The sequence below is a fragment of the Hemitrygon akajei genome, chromosome 3 (genome assembly GCF_048418815.1).
Source record: "Hemitrygon akajei chromosome 3, sHemAka1.3, whole genome shotgun sequence".
Classification (NCBI taxonomy): domain Eukaryota; kingdom Metazoa; phylum Chordata; class Chondrichthyes; order Myliobatiformes; family Dasyatidae; genus Hemitrygon; species Hemitrygon akajei.
Genome location: NC_133126.1, coordinates 100,761,917 through 100,786,044, shown reverse-complemented (window position 1 = coordinate 100,786,044; position 24,128 = coordinate 100,761,917). Strand labels below are relative to the sequence as shown.

Here is a 24,128-nt window from a genome sequence, read left to right as displayed (position 1 = left end):
TATAAAATTATGATGGGTGAATGTAAGCAGGCTTTTTCTACTGAGGCCGGGGGAGAAAAAAACCAGAGGTCATGGGTTAAGGGTGAAGGAGGAAAAGTTTAAAGGGAACATTGGGGGGGCTTCTTCATGCAGAGAGTGGTGGGAGTGTGGAATGAGCTGCCAGATGAAGTGGTCTTCTACAGTTTCAAAATAACAAAAAAGGAAAAGGGCCCGAAGCAAAAGTTTGGGCACCCTGCATGGTCAGTACTTAGTAACACCCCCTTTGGCAAGTATCACAGCTTGTAAATGCTTTTTGTAGCCAGCTAAGAGTCTTTCAATTCTTGTTTGGGGGATTTTCACCCATTCTTCCTTGCAAAAGGCTTCTAGTTCTGTGAGATTCTTGGGCCGTCTTGCATGCACTGCTCTTTTGAGGTCTATCCACAGATTTTCAATAATGTTTAGCTCAGGGGAATGTGAGGGTCATGGCAAAACCTTCAGTTTGTGCCTCTTAAGGTAGTCCATTGTGGATTTTGAGGTGTGTTTAGGATCATTATCCTGTTGTAGAAGCCATCCTCTTTTCATATTCAGCTTTTTTTTTTTTTTTTTTTACACACACGGTGTAATGTTTGCATCCAGAATTTGCTGGTATTTAATTGAATTTGTTCTTCCCTCTACCAGTGAAATGTTCCCCGCAGCACTGGCTGCAACACAAGCCCAAAGCATAATCGATCCACCCCCATTTGGAGAGGTGTTCTTTTCATGAAATTCTTCTCCCTTTTTTCCATACCTTTGCTCATTACAGCCAAAAAGTTCTATTTTAACTTCATCAGTCCACAGGACTTGTTTCCAAAATGCATCAGGCTTGTTTAGATGTTCCTTTGCAAACTTTTGATGCTGAATTTTGTGGTGAGGACACAGGAAAGGTTTTCTTCTGATGACTCTTCCATGAAGGTCATATTTGTGCAGGTGTTGCTGCACAGTAGAACAGTGCACCACCACTCCAGAGTCTGCTAAATCTTCCTGAAGGTCTTTTGCAGTCAAATGGGGGATTTGACTTGCCTTTCTAGCTATCATACAAGCAGTTCTCTCGGAATGTTTTCTTGGTCTTCCAGACCTTAACTTGAACCCCACCATTCCTGTTTACTGCCATTTCTTAATTACATTATGAACTGAGGAAACGGCTACCTGAAAATGGTTTGCTACCTTCTTATAGCCTTCTCCTGCTTTGTGGGCATCATTTATTTTAATTTTCAGAGTGCTAGGCAGCTGCTTAGGGGAGCCCATGGATGCTGATTGTTGGGACAAGAATTGAGGAGTCAGGGTATTTATAAAGCTTTAAAATTTGCATCACCTGGCCTTTCCAAGCGATGATTGTGAACAAGCCATAGCCCTAACAAGCTAATTAAGGTCTGAGACCTTGGTAAAAGTTATCTGAGAGCTCAAATCTCTTGGGGTGCCCAAACTTTTGCATGGTGCTCCTTTCCTTTTTCTCCACACTCTAAAATTGTACAAAACAAAAATAATACACTGATCTTGCTTAAAATGTTGAAAAGAATGTTTCATCTTTAACTTTATGACTTTTGGAGACCAGTTCATCTTCTACTCACTTAACTATTCACAGTAACAGAAATTTTGACCAGGAGTGCCCAAATCTTTGCATGCCACTGTATAAGAGGAAGGGAAGAAGATGTCCCAGCAGCAGCTGATGATCAAGGAAGTAAGAGGCCAGAGTAGGGAAAAGAAGAAGGGAAGGGGTGGGAAAATATCTTTTTACTGGAAAAGAGAAATTGATTTTCATGCTGTTTCAACACCTGGGACGATATACTAGAAATCTCAGTATCAATTCTTGGGACAGTACTTGACATACTGGAAATCTGTGACTTTGTTTCTTGTAGTGTCGCGCGATGACACACCCCAACAGTATAAAAGCAGCTGCGCAGATTGCTCAAGAGACACACTTAGAGAGACACACTTTGGTGGAGAGTCGTTGTGTTGGACAGCAGAATCATTAGTGAGAGGGAAGAGTGCAAGCTTCAATCGAACCCAAAAGGGAGTGGGTAGTCGCTAACGCTGTGCATTTCAGAGGTGATTGACATTTCATAATCCAAACGTGGATTTTTGGCACCCAATTTGGTGACCCCTGCAAAGTCTCAGGTGTGGAAAAGGGACTTTTCATGTCAGTTACGTGGTGAAATTCTCATCTGTTGTGGACTCTTCGAAACAGACCGCATCGTGATCTCACTTCCACTGTAAAGGTACGGTGGCCACTTTGTGAGATCAGCGTTCAAGAGGTACTGTGTGTCTGCCAAATTGCCTTCGGAAAGGTACGGTGGCTGTTTTGGCGTATCTCTGCGAGACTTGCTTCTTCACTGTATTTTGAATCTCCGTTTTCAAGATCATCACTTTGCTACACTTTGAAACTAAAAGTCTCTCCTCTCAATTACCTGTGAATCCCTTGAAGCTCTCTGAACTGACATTCTGAGACTGTGCTCCGGTAAGACTCTGTTAAGAATTGTTTCTAAGTTTAGCCGTTTGGGAGCTATAGACGTATAGCGCTGTTAACTTCATTTTAAGTTAGTCGTTTGTTTAATTTTCCATGTTTCTGCTTGAGTGTTAATAAATTCTGTTGTTTTCCAATGATATCCTGACTCAGTTCCACATCTATTATTGTTGGTTCCATGTAACAATACCATCAGGTTGGAGACTATCCAGATGGAATACAAGGTGTTGCTCCTCCACTCTAAGGGTGGCCTTATTGTGGCACAAGAGGAGGCCTTAGACTGATGTGTCAGAACGGGAATCAGAATTAAAATGTTAACATTAACACTTTTTAAATTAACGTTCAGAATTTAAAAGTTCTGCTTTTGGCCGATGGAGTGGAGGTACTCAACAAAGTGATCCCCCAATTTAGAGGAGTCCTCACTAGGAGCACCAGACACAATAGATAACCCCAGCAGGTTCAGAGGTGAAGAGTTACCTCACCTGGAAGGACTGTTTGAGGCCCTGAATGAAGATGAGGGAGAAGGTGAATAGTCAGATGCAGCACTTGCATGGATGAGTACCAGGAGGGAGATTAGTGGAGAGGGACGAATGGACAAGAGAATCATGGAGGAAACAAACTCTGCAGAAAGCTGAGATGTGGGTGGGGGAGGTTGTGTTTGGTGGTAGGATCTCATTGGAGATGGTGGAAGTTGCAGAGAATGATGTGTTGGATGCGGAGGCTCATAGAGTGGTAGGCAAGGACAAGAGGAACTCTCATGACTGTTAAGGCAGCAAGAAGATGGGGTGAGCGCATGTGTCTTGGAAATGGAGAAGCTAGTGAAGGCAGCATCAATGGTGGAGAAAGGGAAACATCGCTCTTTGTAGAAGGAGGACATATCTGATGTCCTGGAAAGAAAAGCAGCGTATTTGGAACAAATATGGTGAAGATGAAGGAACTGAGAAAAGGGAATAGCATTTTTTTTAAAACAGGAGACGGAGTTGGAAGTATGGTCAAGATAACCGTAGGAATCAGTAGGTTTAAGAAAGATGTCAGTCCACAATTTGTTTCCAGGGATGGAGACAGAGATATTGAGAAAGGGAAGTGAGATGTCACAAATGAACCAAGTGAATTTAAGGCCAGGGTGGAGGCTGGAAGTAAAGTTGATGAAATTGACAAGCTCAGCACGCCCACAATATTGTATCTGCCAATTTCTAACTATGCTACAAGATCAGCTACTTCATTCCATAAGGGGTTCCTTTACCTTTAGTTCCTGAAGCAAATCTGGTTCATTACACAACACCCAATCCAGAATTACCTTTCTCTTGTGGTCTCAACCACAAGCTGCTCTAGAAAGCCAAATCACAGGCACTCTACAAATTCTCTCTGGGGATTCAACATCAACCCATTTTTTCCAATCTAGCTGCAATTTGTCTATGATCTTCTTTCAGTTACGATTTGGTGATGCCCACAACATCATACCTGCTAATCTCTAACTGTACTAAAAGATCATCTACCTTATTCTGTCTACTGCGTGGATTCAAACATAACACCTTCGGTCCTGTATTCATCACCCTTTTTGATTTTGTCCCACGTCACACTTCACCTCATACCATTGACCCAATCATCTGCCTGTCCTTCCTCTCAGTTTCACTACATACTGCATCTACTTGAATACATCTTCATATCTACAGAAAACAACTGTTTCGGTTAAACGGTCCAGTGTAAGGTTTAGTCACCAAACTGTGCTGAGCTAATTAGGAAAATTATGTTCTCTATCTTGAGTTTTCAAAATTACTCAAAAATTACATAATACCGGCTTGTATATACAAGTATCAACCTCAAAAATTTAAATATACCTAATTAATAAAGATAATGTAATAATGATAGACACAGCAGACATACAAACCCAGTGGTAAAGATTTAGTCTCTGTACAAAAGATCCCATGTAATTATTCACAACAATGTTCTGTCAAACATATGCATATGTGACACCATGCTTTTTCCCTTGATTATGTACATACATAATTAACAAAGAGGAAATAAAAATCTTCTAGCACCATAATGCATTTCAGATTTGTGTTTCAGCTTATTATTTCAAGAATACCTTATCCTTTATCTTCCTCCATGGTAGTTGCCCAACAACAAACTCCACCAACATGTAAAATAAGGACCAGAGATCATCATGTCGGCCCATTTCCTGCATTTTTAATATTTAAAAAAATCAATAAAAGTTAAAATAATGCCAGAATGCTAAAATAGACAGGAAGTAATAAGAACAACTCTATTTTGCAACAGATTTGGGCTACTAAAAATCATAGCTAGATTTATAATGTCAAATGCTAATACAGTGGTATACCTTTATTAAAACTTTCTAAGCAAAACAAATAAAGGCAACATTTCCTATTGCATCAACTGATTTATGATTCTGTCTGTTGAAGAAGCACCATACATTGGCCAATCAAAGGATTAGCATTATGTTAAACATAAGAGATTCTGCAGAGGCTGGAAATATTAAGCAGCACACACAAAATGCTAGACAAACTCAGCAGATCAAGTAGCAACGAAGGAGGGGAATAACACTTGATATTTCAGACTTCATCAGGACTGGAAAGGAAGTGGCAGAAGCAATAATAAAAAGGTAGGGAGAAGGAAAGGAGTGCAAGCCGCCAGGTGATAAGTGAGACCAGGTGAGAGGGGAATGTGTGTGCGTGGGGGAGAAGGAAGTAGTAAGAAGCTGGGAGGGTATAGCTGGAAGAGGTAATAAGCTACAAAGAAAGAAACTAATGGGAGAGGTCATGTGATGAAAGCAAGGAGAGAAAGGGAAGGAGGAGGAAACCTGAGGGAGATGATTGTCAGGTAGAAAGAGAAGGGGTGAGAGGACAATCAGAATGTGAAATGAAAAGTAGGAGTGAGGGGGGAGAAAGTACTGAAGGCTAGAGAAATTAATGTTCATGCCATCAGGATGGTGGCTATACAGATAGAAAATGAGGTGTTGCTCTTCCAATCTGAAATTGGCCTCATCATGGTATTAGAGGTAGCCACAGACAGGCACATTCAAATAAAAGTGGGAAGCTGAATTGAAATAGGTAGCCACTAGTAGATCCTGCCTTTTGTGGCAAGATAGCGTGAAGGTCTGCGATGGGTCTCACCAATATAGAGACCACACCAGGACAACCGGAGAAAAATTCGACAGATTTACAGGAGAATTGCTGCTTCACCCGGAAGGACTGTTAATGGTGGTGAGGGAGGGTTTAGGGGCAGGTATACCATTTGTCATACTTATAGGGATAAGTGCAGGGGGTAAATTAGTGGGGAGGGACTAGTAGTCAAAGGAGTCACAGACAACAATCCCTATGGAAAGTGGGGACGGGGGTGCAGGAGGCTTAGTGGTAGGATCCCACTGGAGATGGTGGAAGTTACAGAGAATAATGTGCTGGATACAGAGGTTTATGCTGGCAACATGCTGATTCTTTCACTGACAAATGTTAAACAGCTACCTAAGCTTTCCAGTTTGGAGAGCAGCAGTTGTATATTTTAATCTGCCTTGCAGATTCAGTTCTATGGAGGCATGCTGCATAATTGCATCTGGCATCACATAATTAATCTGCAAGGTTAACCACAGGGAAAAGTGGAGCAGGCTTCATTATGCAAGCACTAAAAAAAACTTCTCAAAATAATAGAATAAAAGTTAACATAATAGGATTAACATAATAGGATCAAAGTTAATTGATTTAATTATAATGTCTAGATACTAGACAATTCATCTTTATTTATTGATCCACTTACCTTTATCAAAAAGTCAAGAAGATGATTGTACAGAGCAAAATTAGTCAGAAATTAAAATTCCTGACATCAATATCCTGAAAAAAATTCACTTCACTCTTCACTATTTCAACCAGCAAATCTGACACCTTTAGTCTTCACCCATTCTAAAGGTTAAAAGTGCTATATCTAGTTTTGCGACTCTCATGACTAGGCTGGCTAGCCAAAGCTTTTCATGAAATTCAACCATTATGACAGAATCTGCAGATGTCCATCATCCTTTTTTTGTACAGTAGAGAAGAGCAAAAAGAAATTACACTGCAATATAGATCCAACGGTGCATGTTGTCTAGCAAGAGACTGTCAGAACAATGTGATCTCCACTTGAAGAGTTGTAGCTGAGTAATACATCTTCATTGTGCCGTAGCTGTTCACTGGTTCAGAATCCATGATTCAGTGCCTAATAAAGAAGCTTCTCAGCTATTGTCCATCAGACAGAAGCTTACTGTTGCAGGGCTGGATAGCAAAATAATTACCCATTTGTATCTGCCTATCTCTCCAGTACAATTGTACAATGCAATCCAAATATATCATGAGGGTAACTTGCTCACTGGGAGGCTGGTCTACATATGGAATGAGGTGCTAGAGAAAGTGATTGAGGCAGGTATATTAACATTTAAAAGACACTTGGACAGGTACATAGATAGGAAAGTTGAGAGTCATATGAGCCAAATAAAGGTAATAGGACCTAGCTTAGATGGTTGTCTTGGTCAGCATGGATCAGTCGGACTGAAGGGTCTTTTTCTATGTGATATGACTCCACGATCAGCACCAGATCAATAATGCATAAACTGATCACAGAAAGGTTTATGTATTTTATGGGATAAAATTATTTACTAATGCTATTGTCTGAAAATTTATTAAAATTAAGTGCTATCCAATAGTCCTTATACCTTTGTATGTGACAGGTATGAAACTATAAAAGTGTTATCTTGAATCTAATACGTGGAAAATGCTATCAGACCAAATAATGATGCAAAACTATTAATTTCTGAAACAACGTTAATCAAAAGTTAAAACTTTATTCAAAACAAGATTTTTGGATTCAGATATTCTATGTACACAAATGCTGAGTACAGTCATTTTAGAAGATAACAAGCCTCATCCATAGTCTCACACAATATATGCACAATCATTGTCTACAATGAAAGAATGATCTGACACATGATTTGATGCCTGCTGTTTATTAGAATCATAACAGATATTTAGTGTGAAGTTTATTTAGCGCTGAATAATCTGTCATCAGTCACTTCTTTGATATACAGTTGCAAGAAAAAAAGTTTGTGAACCCTTTGCAGTTGCCTGGTTTTCTGTATTAATTACTCATTAAATGTGATCTCATCTTCATCTAAGTCACAATAATAAACAAACACAATCTGCCTAAACTAATAACACACAAACAATTGTACTTTTCATGTCTCTATTGAACACACTGTTTAATCATTCACAGTCCAGGCTGGGAAAAGAATGTGAATCTTGTACAGGTTTCCCCTGTTTTTCAAATGTTCGCTTTACGACACCTCGCTGTTACAAAAGACCTACATTAGTTACCTGTTTTCACTAACAGGTGTTTTCACTGTTACGAAAAAAGGTAGCGTGCGAAAAGGCAGCGTGCGCCAAGCAGCCAAGCTCCTCTCCCGGAACTGTATTCTAGCCAGCTTTGCTTAAACACATGCCAGTGAGCATCTGTGCTTTATGTCGATTTATTCCGTGCATCTGTTAGCAAAATGAGTTCTAAAGTATCGGAAAAGCCTAAAAGAGCGTGTAAGGGTGTTACACTTAGCATAAAACTAGACATAATTAAGCGTTTCGATCGTGGTGAACAAAGTAAGGATATAGTGAGTTTGGCTAAGGGTTTGTGGAAGTTGACAAAGATGATGTTGAAGAGGTTTTGGCATCCCATGACCAAGAACTGACAGATGAAGAGCTGATGAAGAGGAAAGGATAACAATTGAAGCCGAACACAGTAGTGAACAGAAAGTGAAGTCGTCCAGGAACTGAACATGAAGCAACTGCGTGAGATTTTTGCTGCGATTGACAACGTTGCAATGATTGCAGAAAAGTATGACTTTAATTTTGAAAGGGTACGTAGGTTTCGGGCTTATTTGCAGGATGGTTTGAGTGCTTACAAAGAACTGTATGATAGAAAAATGCGCGAGGCTAAGCAGTCAAGCCTACTGTCGTTTTTCAAGCCTTCCACATCAGCCACAGCAGACGACAAAACTCGACCTTTGACATCGAGGCAGGCAGGCATAGAAGAAGGTGACCTGCCTGCCCTGATGGAAACAGACAACAATGAGATGACACCCCAGTCTCCCACCACCCCAACCTCCGACGATTCAGCCTAACACACCATCATCAGTGTGCTCACTGTCTTCCCGATTCCGGTAAGTGAAACTACACTGTACATACATTATTTCTACTTTATATAGGCTGTGTATTTTTATTATTACTTGGTAGCTTCATAGCTTTAAGGTTACTGGAAAGAGTGTTTCTGCTGGGAGCGCTTTGCGCCGTGTGTTTTTTGCCATGAGTGCTGCTGAGAGCGCTTGCATGAGATTTTCACTGCGGTGGACAGTACTGCAATACTTGCAGAAAAGTATTCCTACATTATATAGGCTGTGTATTTATCAGATCATTCCTGCTTTTACTATATGTTACTGTTATTTTAGGTTTTATGTGTTATTTGGCATGATTTGGTAGGTTATTTTTTGGGTCTGCGAACGCTCACAAATTTTTCCCCATGTAAATAAATGGTAATTGCTTCTTCACTTTACGACATTCCAGCTTACGAACCATTTCATAGGAACGCTCTACCTTCAAACAGCGGGGGAAACCTGTATTTAAAAACTGGTAGAAACTCCTTTAGCAGCAATAACCTCCTCCAAACGTTTCCTGTAGCTGCTGATCAGACTTGCATAACAGTGAAGAGGAATTTGAGACCATTCTTCAATACCAAACTGTTTCAGATCATCAATATTTCTGGGATACCTTGCATGAACAACCCTCTTCAGGTTATGCCACAGCATCACAGTTGGGTTAAGGCCTGTACTCTGATTTGATCATTCCAAGACATGAATTTTCTTCTTTAAACTATTCTGCTGTTGATATACGCTTGATTTTCAGATCATTGTCTTGTTGCATCATCTAACTTCTATTAAATTTCAGGTGGTGAATCACTGGCTTAATATTCTCCCGTAAAATGTCTTGATATAATTTTTAATTCATTGTTCCCTCAATGATTGCAAGCCATCCAGGCCCAGAGACAGCAAAGCAGCACCAAACTACGGTGCTTCTTCTACCATACTTCACAGTTGGAATAAGGTTTTGATGTTGGTGTGCAGCGCCCTTTTTCCTACAAACATAGCAGTGTGCATTTCTGCCAAAAAGTTCAACTTTTGTCTCACCTGTCCACAGAACATTGCCCCGGAAGAATTGTGGAACATCCAGGTGGTCTTTTGCAAACTTGAGATGTGCAGCAATGTTTTTAGGAGAGCAGTGGTGTCCTTCCATAAACACCATTCTTGTTCAGTGTTTTTCTTATATAGTGGACACATAAACAAGAGACTTCAGCAAGTTCTAGAGATTTCTGCAGGCTTTCTGCTGTTACCTTTGGGTTCTCTTTCACCTGCGTCAGCATTACACATTGTGCTCTCAGTGTCATCTTTACAGAATGCCCACTCCTAGTGAGAGTAGCAACAGTACAGATTTTCCTCCATTTGTATACCATTTCTCTTACTGTGGACTGATGAACACACAGGTCTTTAGAAATGTTTTTTGCAGCCTTTTCCAGCTTCATGCATCTTGACAATTCTTCTTCAAAGGTCCTCTGAAAGTGGTTTTGATCGAGGCATGGTACACATAAACAGCTCATTCATGAGAAGAGCAGGCTCTGTCAGTAACCTGACTTTGTGTGTCTTTTTCATTGGGCAGGGCACCTCTACAACACACACCTCCAATCTGATCTCATTGACTGGAACTCCTGACTCCAATATGATCCAATATTACATATTTTTGTAGGAAAAAATGTGAGCCTTTACTTTCAGTAACTGGTGTGACCCCTTGTACAGCAATAGCTTCAACCAAACATTTCTGGAAACAGTTGATCAGTCCTGCACATTGGCTTGGAGGAATCTGAGGCTAGTCCTTCTTACAAAACTATTTCAACTCTGGGATGTTGGTGGGCTTCCTTGCATGAACTACTTGCTTCAAGTGCTTCCATAACATTTCTACAGGATTAAGGTCAGGACTTTCACTCAGACCATCCGAAACACAAATGTTCTACTTTTTAAACCATTCTGTTGTATTTTGGCTCATTGTGTTGTTGCATTATCCAACTTCTATTGAGATTCAGGTGGCGGACTGCAACCCTGACATTCTCCCAGAATATGTCTTGATACAATTTTGAATTCATTGCTTCCTCAACAATTGCAAATTCTCCAGGCCCGGTGGCAACAAAGCAGCTCCAAACCATTATGCTCCTTCCACCATGCCTCACAGTTAGGATGAGCTTTTGGTGTTGGTGTGCAATGCCCTTTTTCCTTCAAACATAGTGTTATGCCATCGGCCCCCTCCTTTGTGAGAATCTCAAGAACCCGAGTCAAGAGGGGGGTCAGCTGACCCAAAAGAGGAAGGGACGTGCTGAATAGACACAGGGAAATGGGAGAGAGAGAGAGAAACCACGTTCTCCCAAGAAGCAGAATAAAGGTGACCTTGACTATTGTCTCATGGAGACCACGTGAAAAGCCCTCGGGCAAAGTGGGCTGGTTGAGAGAGAGATCGCATCACCTGCAACCTGATTGACACCTGCGATCCCGTGAAGAAGTATAAAGGAGGGTCTGAGGGGGGGAACCCTCAGACGCACCCAGGAGACGAAGGAAGCACAATATCGATTCCCGTGGGAGCGGGAAGCCATTCTGAAGGAAGCCACGTGCGTTAGATTCCAACTTTTGAATCTGTGGCTAGAACCAACGAAAGACTGCTTTTAGCTAACAACGGGGAAGTCTGCTCCCCTGATTCCAAGGATTTGCTCTGCCAAGACGACGGGCAAGTGTTTATCTTTTCCAAATCATCTCTTTCTCTCTACAACGTGAAAACCCCAGCGGTTCCCAAAAGGGAAAAGCCTGCAAACTTCTGAGTGACTCTTTATATTTCAATTGGACTCTGTATTAACCCCTAGACAACTGTAGAGCTTATTTCTGATTGATTATGGTTACACCGGTGTTTTAGATTGAGTTTGACGATGTATATGATCTGAATGTTTTGTATTAACCATACGTTTGTGCCCTTTTCGAATAAAACGTTTGAAAATAGTAGCATCCGACTCAGCTGATCCATCTATCTTTGCTGGTAAGTTACCTGGTTACGGGGTTACGTAACAATAGCAACATGTATTTCTGCCAAACTTCAATTTTTGTCTCATCTGTCCACAGAACATTATCCCAGAAGAATTGTGGAACATCCAGGTGGTCTTTTGCAAACTTGAGGCATGATGCACATAAACAGATCTTTCCTGAGAAGAGCAAGCTCTGTCAGTAACCTGACTTAGTGTCTTTTTTTTAAAATATAGAGCAGAGTACCTCGACAGCCCATACCTCCAATCTCATCTCACTGATTGGAACACCCTACTCCAAATAGCTTTGGTCAAAGTCATTACCTTCTCAGAGGTTCACATACTTTTTCCATATTGGATCATTTTTCCTCAATAAATAAATAAATGAACAAATAAGTTTTTTGTGTTATTTATTTAATTGGGTTTTCTTCATCTAGCTTTAGGACTTGCATGAAGATCTGATCACATTTTAGGTCGTATTTACGCAGAAAAAGAAAAAATTCTACAGGGTTCACAAACTTTCTAGCACCACTGTATATATTTAGAACATAACAACACAATACAGACCCTCATGGTGTTGTGCCTACCTCTGAACTTACACTAAGATCAATCTAAGCCTATCCTTCTAACCTATCTCTCCCATTTTTCTATCATCCATTTGCCTATCAAAGAGTTTCTTCAATGCCTTAATGTATATGCCTCTACCACCACTCCTGGTGGGGCACTTGAAGCACCCACCATTCTCTGTGAAAAGAACATACCTCTGTCATCTTTCTACCAATCACCTTAAAATTATGGCCCCTTGTATTAGCCATTTCCAACCTGGGAAAACATCTCTGGCTGTCTACTATCTACAGATATTTCTTAAAAGCTGACCAATATTTATATTTCAGTTTAGAATATTATAAATCTTCTATAAATTCCCAATTGCAATTAATGCTTTTGCTGTAATTAGGAAATGTATAACTTTGAATTAGAACTTTTATAATTTAATGCTTTACATTTTCAGTTAAGTTGCAAAGTTTGTTTTGCAGCTTAAAAGCAAAATAAAACAAATGCAGATGCTGGAAATCTAGCCATAGCAGAAATATGGCTGAGGAAAGAACAGGATTAGCAGCTTAATGTTCCAAGAGATGGATGCTATCAATGTGAGGCAAGTTGAGGTGAAATTAAGAAAGGAGAGGGTGCTACTTCCTTGATGAAAAAGGTCATAGCAATGGTCCCTAGAAAGGATATTCTTGAGGAATTATCCAGTAATGACATATAGGCGTAACTTAGAAACAAGAAGGGAATAGTTTCTCTGATGGTTTTGCATTTTAGGACCCCCATTAGTCAGCAGGAATTACAACAGCAGATATTTATGAGAGAATGTAACTAGTTGTAAACATAATAGAGCAATATTGGTGGGAGATTTTAACTTTCCCAATCGTGGCTGGGCCATCCATAGTGTAAATGCCTTGGTCAAAGTGGAATTTGTAAAATATGTCTAAGAAAGCATCCTTGATCAATATACAGAAGGGCCTGCACTGGACTCCTCCTTGTAAATGAGGTAGGGCAAGTAGAGGAAGTAGGGCCTGTCAATTGGCCCTTTGAAGGCAGTGACCATAAGTATATTAGTTTTTAAATCGTTATGAAGGATATAACCAGCTCAGGTGAAGGTACTGAACTGGGACAGAGCAAATTTTGGAACCGTTAGGTGAGATGTTGCAGAGGTTGACTGGCCAAGGTTGCAGTGAAAGAAGTATCTGCAAAGTGGGAACCCCTAAAGGTGTGATGTCAAGAGTTCAGAGCCTACACGGTCCTGGTAATGTGAAGGATAGGTCTGCAAGGTTTCAGGACACACATTCAGTGGGAATCATATGTTCAAAGATTATTACTACCGTATCTTACCTCAGTTTCTCTGCCAAATAACAGCTAAGAGCAACAACTTGGGACATAAACACCTCCAAGTTACACTCCTTCTGACCAATACAACTACCTGTCCCTCAAGAGTTTTGGAATGGAAAAAGTGAACATTGTTATGGAAAAGGATCTTGGTGATTGTAGTGATGACTTGCAGTGGACTGAAAAGCTTGAGCATGTAGATATTAAGAAAGAGGATGTGCTGGAGCTTTTGGAAAGCATCGAGTTGGGTAAGTTGCCGGGACCAGACGAAATGTACCCCAGACAACTGTGGGAGGTGAGGAAAGAGATTGCTGAGTCTCTGGTGATGATCTTTATATCATCAATGGGGACAGGAGAGGTTCTGGAGGACTGGAGGGTTGCAAATGTTGTTCCTTTATTCAAGAAAGGGAGTAGAGATAGGCCAGGAAATTATAGACCAGTGAGTTGGTAAGTTGATGGAGAAGTTCCTGAGAGGCAGGATTTATGAACATTTGGAGAGGCATAATATAATTAGGAATAGTCAAAATGACTTTGTCAAGGGCAGGTCTTGCCTTACGAGCCTGATTGAATTTTTTTGAGGATGTAACTAAACACATTGATGAAGGAAGAGCAGTAGATGTAGTGTATATGGATTTCATCAAGGCATTTGACAAGTAACCCCATGCAATGCTTATTGAGAAAGTAAGGAGGCATGGGATCCAAGGGAACATTGCTTTGTGGATCCAGAACTGGCTTGCCCACAGAAGGCAAAGAGTGGTTGTAGATGGGTCATATTCTGCATGGAGGTTGGTGACTAGTGGTGTGCCTCAGGAATCTGTTTTTGGACCCTTACTCTTAGTGATTTCTATAAATGACCTGGATGAGGAAGTGGAAGGATAGGTTAACAAGTTTGCTGATGACACAAAGGTTGGGGGTGTTGCAGATAGTGTGGAGAGCTGTCAGAGGTTACAATGGGACATTGATAGGATGCAAAACTGGGCTAAGAAGTGGTAGATGGAGTTCAACCCAGATAAGTATGAAGTGGTTCATTCTGGTAGGTCAAATATGATGACAGATGGTATATGATGGTAAGACTCTTGGCAATGTAGAGGATCAGAGGGATCTTGGGGTCCGAGTCCATAGGACACTCAAAGCAGCTGCATAGGTTGACTCTGTGTTTAAGAAGGCATACGGTAGGAGCTGAGAGGTAATGTTGCAGCTATATAGGACCCTAGTCAGACCCCACTTGGAGTACTGTGCTCATTTCTGGTTACCTCACTACAGGAAGGATGTGGAAACCATAGAAAGGGTGCAGAGGAGATTTACAAGGATGTTGCCTGGATTGGGGAGCATGCCTTATGAAAACAGGTTGAGTGAACTCAGCCTTTTCTCCTTGGAGTGACGGAGGATGAGAGGTGACCTGATAGAGGTTTATAAGATGATGAGAGGCACTAGTCATGTGGATAGTCAGAGGCTTTTTCCCAGGGTTGAAATGGCTGCCACAAGAGGGCACAGGTTTAAGGTGCTTGGGAATAGGTACAGAGGAGATGTCAGGGGTAAGTGTTTTTCTTTACACAGAGAATGGTGAGTGTGTGGAACTGGCTGCCAGCAAAGGTGGTGGAGGTCTTTTAAGAGACTTTTGGATAGGTACATAGAGCTTAGAAAAATAGCAGGCTATGGGTGACCCTAGTAATTTTTTTTATATTTAGTGCTATGAAAGACAGGTCTCAGCACTAACAACAAGGAACTTTATTCACAAAATTGGAGCATTACAAAACGTTTGCTTCTGTCAGATGATCACAGCTGAGTAGGTCAGGGTTCTTTTTCCTCATTACAGTCTTGCTCCATTCGTAATTTAGTCCAACTTGACGAAGCCGATGTCCTTGGCGTACTGTCGAAAGCATTGCCGGCACATGTTCAGACCATACTTCCGGATCAGTCCGTGATGGTTCGCGCACACGTGGCAGGAGCGGGAGCCCTGTCTGAATTTTCAGGGGTGAGACCAGTAGAGCTGCTGGTGGCCCATGTCGGCGCGGCGGTGGATCCAAAAGCAACCCTAGTAATTTCTATGGTGGGGACATGTTTGGTACAACTTTGTGGGCCGAAGGGCCTGTATTGTGCTGCAGGTTTTCTATGTTTCTATTATGTGCATTTCTTACAACTTGCATTTTTTTGTCATTAAGTACCTCGATGAGTTCTGAGAAAGTTACCACTGGTTCTAGTCTTTCCACATTAGCACTAATTATGGAGAAATAAAAGACAACATATTTGTGTTCAAAATATTGTCAGCATATTTATGTTTGTATATAATTAACCTTTCATAAAACATCATCACTTACCCGGTTTTTATGTGCATTGATTGATGCATAGCGCACTGTGCCTCTGAACCCTGCCACCACCCGAGGCTGGAAAAAAATAAGGAAAATAGAATGAACCTTTTGTGAAACTATATATTCTTTTCAAATGAGAAGAAAGTGACAACTAAGTATTTCACTTAATGCCAGAGCAGAACTAATGCACTAATGAACCCTGGTAGCACCTCCATCAAAATTGACACAGCTCCAAACGTGTCCATTATTTGCTTCTAAATTAATCCGATAGAAGCAAATGATTGATTTCCACCTTGGCATTGCCTAATGAGTAAGCTCAGCATATGCACTTTAACTAATCAAGCACAAATGAAAATAGCTCAAGGGACCTTCAGTCCTATTCGCCTTCAGTTTCTATTTATTTCATTTGAAGTCATTTTGCTGAGTGTCTTTGTGATAGATTATTTACATTTTAATGCCTAATTTCAGCCTCAATTGAGTCTGTTTTTGCAATTCAAAATGATTAATTCATTGGAAATAAAGAAACTGAACAATCATTCCTTGTGGATTTTGCAAAAGTGAAATTTTCAACCTGCAGAGCAGTTTAGAGAGTGATCATTTAAATAATGTCTTGAAGATGAAAGGAAAAGTCCCAAAGTGACTCAAAGCAAAGGTCAACTAGGTGGCAAGTTTTTCTTACACATTCCCTGACATCAGACTACTGGAAAAGGCACTCTGAGTTTTGCCATTGTAGTAGTTTACCAGATGGACTGAGGAAAAGACTTGCAGATTAAAAGTCCTTCTAAAGTAAAGCACGATACCCATCATCTCTTGGCGTGCTCGAAGTCTCAATGAGTGCTTAAAGCAGAGGCATTTAGAATTGACAACCAAGACCATGCAGTAGAAGCTCACAGAGACATTGAAAATGTTGGAAGGTCCAGACTGCTTCACAAAGCACCCATCCAACTCATCAGGCATAACTGCCCTATCTGTCTAAGAGTTCACAGGCCTCAATGACCATTTCAAAATCAGAATGGAAGTCAATCATCTACTTAAAGCACAATCTGTTCTTTTGAGCTTCTTCCGCTCTAGTTAATTAGAACCAGAACTAACAGTTTAATTAGAAGTCCTTTTATATGGGACTGATCGGGTTAAAACTGTTCATCTAGCAGGAACGTAGTTTTGTTGGGCCTATTCGTCAGCATCAGACTGCCAGCCAAGATCTAACAATGTCATATTTTAGCTGAGTAAACAGAAATTCTAACTTGCACCCTCTGTTGCCAATAGTACATTTTAAAGTAACTGAACTAAACTTTGAAATTCAATGCAAATGCAGATTATGCAGTCCTTTAACACTGAGTTATCAGTTCCCTCTGCTGGCAACATATTCATGCTCTTAGACTACAAGGCCAGGTGAGGATATGGATCTTGTGGCAATAAGGGAAAGGAATTCACTTAGTATGTCTTTGAATGCTCATGAGATGCCACACTGTGAGGGAAGGCATCAACACAGCAGCAGTCTGCTGCAGCTCCAGGTGAGATGACTGTTAGAATATTTCAGGACAACCTCAAAAAAAACACGGTGTATTAGTGCAACACACACATAATGCCGGTGGAATGCAGTAGGCCAGGCAGCATCTACAGGAAGAAGCAGTCGACATTTCGAGTCGAGACCCTTCATCAGGACTAACAGAAAAAAGAGATAGTAAGAGATTTGAAAGTGGGAGGGGGATGGGGAGACCTGAAATGATAGGAGAAAATAAGAAGGGGAGGAATGAAGCTAAGAGCTGGGAAATTGATTGGCAAAAGGGATACAAGGCTGGAGAAGGGGGGGTATCATAGGACGGAAGGCCTTGGAAGATAGAAAGGGGGAGGGGAGCACCAGAGAAGGATGGAGAACAGGCAAGGAGTTATTGTGAGAGGGAAGAGAGAAAAAAAATTAAAAATTAGGGATGGGGTAAGAAGGGGAGGAGGGGCATTGACAGAAGTTAGAGAAATCAATGTTCATGTCATCAGGTTGAAGGCTACCCAGACAGAACACAAGGTGTTGTTCCTCCAACCTGAGTGTGGCTTCATCTCGACAGTAGCGGAAGCCATGGATTGACATACTGGAATGGAAATGGGACGTGGAATTAAAATGTGTAGCCACTGGGAGATCCTGCTTTCTCTGGCATACAGAGCATAGGTGTTCAGTGAAACAATCTCCCAGCCTGTGTTAGGTCTCACCAATACACAGAAGGCCACACTGGGAGTACTGGACACAGTATATCACCCCGGGAGACTCACAAGTGAAGTGTCGCCTCACCTGGAAGGACTGTCTGGGGCCCTGAATGATGGTGAGGGAGGAAGTGTAAGGGCAGGTGTAGCACTCGTTCTGCTTACAAGGATAAGTGCCAGGAGGGAGATTGCGAGTCTCTGGCCTGCTACGTTCCACCAGCATTTTGTATGTTGCTTGAACTTCCAACATCTGCAGATTTTCTCGTGTTCAGGTGTATTAGTGTGTAGCTTTAAGAAGCATTGGGCATACAATGGTACAATTTGTTTGTTTAGATCAACCTTAGAGATTTAGTTTTAATCTAAAAACACAAACATCAACAGTATGCCACTGAAATTCTCACGTCTACTTTATGAGTAAATAACGTCACATTCAATCCACCATTCAAACCAATATTGACATCTTGTTCTCATTAATCTGGGATAGCTCCAATACCAATAAAGATTTTTTTTTAAATTCACATGCAAGGACAAAGTTTAAAAGTTCAAAGTAAATTTCTTAACAAAGTACACATCACCATATACAACTCTGAGATTTGCTTTCTTGTGGGCATACTCAGTAAATCCAAGAACTATGCTAGAATCAATGAAAGACCATAACAACAGCTCGACAAACAATGTGAAAATACAAAAGAAAAAAAAAGTAATAAATAAGCAATAAATATCAAAAACATGAGAGTCCTTGAAAGCAAGTCCATACTTTGTGGGAAGCTTTCCCTTCAGCAGTCCCAAGTACCCAGCTGCTTCAAGCAGGCTCAATTATACTGGTGCCCAAGAAGAGCGTGCTGACCTGCTGCAGTGACTATCGCCCAATAGCACTCACATCCACATTGATTCCATGCTTTGAGAGGCTGGTGATAAAACTTATCAACACCTGCCTGAGAACAGACCTAGGCTGCTCCAATTTGCTTAACAGAGCAACAGGTACACAGCAGATGCCATCTCACTGGCTCTCTGTTCAACTCTGAAACATCTGGACAATAAAGGTGCATAAAGGTGTAAGTTTTATCTACTATCACTACTATCAGCAGTGATAGGGGACTCGATAGTTAGAGATACAGACAGGAGGTTTTGTGGTCATGAAAGAGACTCCCGGATGGTTTGTTGCCTCCTGGGTGCCAGGGTCAGGGATGCCCCGATCGCATGCACAGCATTCTAAAGTGGGAGGATGATCAGCCAGATGTCATGGTACACGTCGGTACCAATGACATAGGAAGAAAGAGTGAGGAGGTCCTGAAGAGTGAGTATAGACAGCTTGGTAGGAAGTCAAAAAGTAGGACCACGAGGGTGGTAATCTCAGGATTGCTACCTATGCAACTTGCCAGTGGGTAAGAATAGGATGCTCTGGAGGATGAACACTTGGCTGAGGAACTGGTGTAGGGGGCAGGGTTTCAGATTTCAGGATCATTGGGACCTCTTCTTGGACAGGTGGGACCTGTACAAGAGGGACGGGTTACACCTGAACTACAAGGGGAACAATATCCTTGCAGGGAGGTTTGTTAGTACTATTGGAGGTGGGGCTTTAAACTAGATTTGCAGGGGGATGGGAACCAGAGCAACAGAGCAGATAGTGGAGCAGGGGTGAAAATAATGTTAAAGGTTCATGCAAAGTCACTAATAGAAGGGTTGTATGTGGTGGTAATAATCTTCTGAGGTGTGTCTATTTCAATGCGAGGAGTATTGTGGGGAAGGCTGACGAGCTGAGGGCGTGGATTGACACATGGAATTATGACATTGTAGCCAGTAGTGAAACTTGGCTACAGGAGGGGCAGGACTAGCAACTTAATGATCCAGGGTTCCAATGTTTCAGATGTGATAGAGGCAGAGGGATGAAGAGTGGGGGGGGGGGGGGGGGGGGAGGTGGCACTGCTAGTCAGGGAAAATGTTACAGCAGTGCTCAGGCAGGACAGATTAGAGGGCTTGTCTACCGAGGCCACATGGGTGGAGCTGAGAAACAAGAAAGGTATGACCACATTAATGGGATTGTATTATAGACCACTCAATAGTCAGCGAGAATTGGAGGAGCAAATCTGCAGAGAGATAGCAGACAACTGCAGAAAATATGAAGTTGTGATAGTAGGGTATTTTAATTTTCCACATATTGATTGGGACTCCCATACTGTTAAAGGTCTAAATGGGTTAGAGTTTGTAAAATGTGTTCAGGAAAGTTTTCTAAATCAATATATAGAGGTACCAACTAGAGAGGATGCAATATTAGATCTCTTATTAGGAAATGAGTTAGGACAGGTGACGGAAGTGTGTGTAGGGGAACACTTTGGTTCCAGTGATCATAACACCATTAGTCTCAACTTGGATCATGGATAAAGATAGATCTGGTCCTCAGGTTGAAATTCCAAACTGGAAAAAGGCCAAATTTGAAGAAATGTGAAAGGATCTAAAAAGCGTGGATTGGGACAGGTTGTTCGCTGACAAGGATGTGATTGGTAAGTGGGAGGCCTTCAAAGGAGAAATTTTGAGAGTGCAGAGTTTGTATGTTCCTGTCAGGATTAAAGGCGAAGTGAATAAGAATAAGGAACCTTGGTTCTCTAGGGATATTGGAACTCTGATAAAGAAGAGAGAGATGTATGACATGTATAGGAAACAGGGAGTAAGTAAGGTTCTTGAGGAGTATAAAAAGTGCAAAAAAATACTTAAGAAAGAAATCATGAGGGCTAAAAGAAGACATAGGTTGCTTTGGCAGTCAGGGTGAAGGATAATCCTAAGAGCTTCTACAGGTATATTAAGAGCAAAAGGATAGTAATGGATAAAATTGGTCCTCTTGAAGATCAGAGTGGTCGGCTATGTATGGAATCAAAAGATATGGGGGAGATCTTAAATGGGTTTTTTTGCATCTGTATTTACTAAGGAAACTGGCATGGAGTCAATGGAAATAAGGCAAATAAGTAGTAAGGTCATGGAACCTATACAGATCGAAGCGGAGACACTTGCTATCTTGAGGCAAATCAGAGTAGATAAATCCCCAGGACCTGACAGGGTAATTCCCTCGGATCTTGAAGGAGACTAGTGTTGAAATTGCAGGGGCCCTGGCAGATATATTTAAAATGTCGGTATCTACGGGTGAGGTGCCAGAGGATTGGAGGATAGCTCATGTTGTTCTGTTGTTTAAACAAGGCTCTAGAAGTAATCCAGGAAATTATAGGCTGGTAAATTTGACGTCAGTAGTAGGTAAATTATGGGAAGGAGTACTAAGAGATAGGATCTACAAGTATTTGGATAGACAGGGACTTATTAGGGAGAGTCAACATGGCTTTGTGCATGGTAGGTCATGTTTAACAAATCTATTAGAGTTTTTCGAGGAGGTTACCAGAAAAGTGGATGAAGGGAAGGCAGTGGATGTTGTCTACACGGACTTCAATAAGGCCTTTGACAAGGTCCCACATGGGAGGTTAGTTAGGAAGATTCAGTCGCTAGGTATACATGGTGAGGTAGTAAATTGGATTAGACATTGGCTCAATGGGAGAAGTCAGAGAGTGGTAGTGGAGGATTGCTTCTCTGAGTGGAGGCCTGTGACTAGTGGTGTGCCACAGGGATCAGTGCTGGGTCCATTGTCATTTGTCATCTATATCAATGATCTGGATGATAATGTGGCAAATTGGATCAGCAAACTTGCTGATGATACAAAGATTGGAGGTGTAGTGGACAGTGAGGAAGGTTTTCAAAGCTTACCGAGGGATTTGGACCAGCTGGAAAAATGGGCTGAAAAATAGCAGATGGTGTTTAATACAGTCATGTGTGAGGTATTGCACTTTGGAAGGTAAACCCAAGGTAGAACATACAAGGTAAATGGTAGGGCACTGAGAAGTGCAGTAGAACAGAGGGATCTGGGAATACAGATACAAAATTCCCTACAAGTGGCGTCACAGGTAGATAGGGTCGTAAAGAGAGCTTTTGGTATATTGGCCTTTATAAATCAAAGTATTGAGTATAGGAGTTGGAATGTTATGGCAAGGTTGTAGAAAGCATTGATGAGGCCGAATTTGGAGTATTGTGTGCAGTTTTGGTCACCGAATTACAGGAAGGATATTAATAAGGTTGAAAGAGTGCAGAGGAGGTTTACAAGGATGTTGCTGGGACTTGAGAAACTGAGTTACAGAGAAAGGTTGAATAGGTTAGGACTTTATTCCCTGGAACGTAGAAGAATGAGGGGAGACTTGATAGATGTATTTAAAATTATGATGGGTATAGATAGAGTGAATGCAAGCAGGCTTTTTCCACTGAAGCTAGGGGAGAAAAAAACCAGAGGACCTGGGTTAAGGGTGAAGAGGAAAAAGTTTACAGGGAACATTGGGGGGGCGGGGCTTCTTCACACAGAGAGTGGTGGGAGTGTGGAATGAGCTGCCAGATTAAGTAGTAAATGCGGGCCCACTTTTAACATTTAAGAAAAACTTGGACAGGTACATGGATGAGAGGTGTATGGAGGGATATGGTCCAGGTGCAGTTCAGTGGGACTAGGCAGAAAAATGGTTCAGCACAGCCAAGAAGGGCCAAAAGACCTGTTTTTATGCTGTAATGTTCTATGGTTCTATGTGTAGTGGAGAGTATATTGGCTGACTGCATCACAACCTGGTATGGAAACACCATTGCTCGAGTGGAAAATCCTACAAAAAGTAGTGGATACAGCCCAGTCCATCATGGGTAAGGCCCTCCCCACTACTGAGCACAGCTATATTAAACACTGTTGCAGGAAAGCAGCATTCATCATTAGGGACCCCACCACCCAGGACACATTCTCACTGTTCCCATCAGGAAGATGGTACAGGAGCCTCAGGACTCACACCATCAAGCACAGAAACAGTTACTATCCTTCAACCATCAGCCTCTTGAACCAAAGGGGATAAGTGCACTCAACTTCACTTGCCCCATCATTGAAATGTTCCCACAACCAACGGACTCACTTTCAAGGATTCTTCATCTCACGTTCTTGATATTTATTGCTGATTTATTATTTCTTTCTTAATGTATTTGTACATTACAGGTAATTCTCTTTTATATCAAGAACGTACTTACATACAGTGCTTGTTGGATAAAGGTGGTGAACTGGTGAGAAGTACAAGTAAACAAAATGTTTTAAGCACTGTCTTCTTTTTGCACATTATTCATTGAGGTGTTGTGTGGAACAGGCTCTTCTGGCCCTTCAAGCCAATTGACAATGACCAGTTAACCTACCAACCATGGGAGGAAATCGGAGCACCCAGAGGAAACACATGCGGTCACAGGGAAAATATTCAAACTCCTTACAACAGTGCCAGGAATTGAACCTGGGTCACCTTTACTGTAAAGCATTGTGCTAAACACTATGCTATGCACTTTGAGACAACTTAAGAGGTAAATTTTGAAAAATTTTGAAATGTTTTGAAGTGTTTAGATGAGCAATTAAATCATCAAGGCATAAAAAGCTAAGGGCCAAGTGCTGGAAGATGGGATGAATACAGTTTTGTGCCAAATACAGTAGCCAGATTCTATGCTGTTTGTCTGCAACTGCCTCCTCCCGTGTACTCAAGACAAAATACTACACCTGACATGGTACAAATTTTCAAAGCAAAATTTTTATTGCATAAATCAACAAGCACTAAAAAGAAAGCAGCTCACTTTAACCCATGGCATGGCATTTTTTTTGTCCAATTACAAGGCACTGATTTACAAGATCTTCACCTTTGTTTAATGATAAAGACATTTACTATTATTTACCTGTTGAAAATAGTGAACTTCCCTCCACTGAGGACACTTATAGCAGCAGGTGCAGAAAACAGATCTGGAAGATCATCGGGGACACCAGTCACCCCAATCATAAACTGTTTCAGCTGCTTCCGCCTGGCAAACGGTACCGCAGCAGTAAAGCCAGTACCAACAGGCCACGGGACAGCTTCTTTCTACAAGCCATTAGACTTGTAAATTCACATGTCTGTACATTGCGACAGAGTCATAATGCAAAGATTTTTACTCTCTCACGTTGTGGGATGAATGTAAGATTTAAATAAATTCTAAATTCTAGAAATAACGTTTAAATTACCACAGAAATGTTAATGCAGCATTCCTTCCAAGATTTT

At 41.3% G+C, this 24,128-nt stretch overlaps 1 protein-coding gene and 1 pseudogene across 4 annotated transcripts in view; both read right to left on the bottom strand.

Moving 5' to 3' along the window:
• Nucleotides 1-24,128, bottom strand: part of LOC140725256 (tau-tubulin kinase 2-like) — a 363,522-nt gene that overhangs the window by 175,142 nt on the left and 164,252 nt on the right. For all 4 annotated transcript variants that reach the window (XM_073040487.1, XM_073040490.1, XM_073040489.1 and 1 more), the window contains exons 7-8: nucleotides 15,817-15,882; nucleotides 4,566-4,658 (exon numbers count right to left, since the gene is read on the bottom strand). In XM_073040487.1, the coding sequence (XP_072896588.1) occupies nucleotides 4,566-4,658; nucleotides 15,817-15,882 (159 nt within the window). The remainder of the gene's footprint in view (nucleotides 1-4,565; nucleotides 4,659-15,816; nucleotides 15,883-24,128) is intronic.
• On the bottom strand, nucleotides 15,208-15,518 carry LOC140725258 (small ribosomal subunit protein uS14-like; annotated as a pseudogene).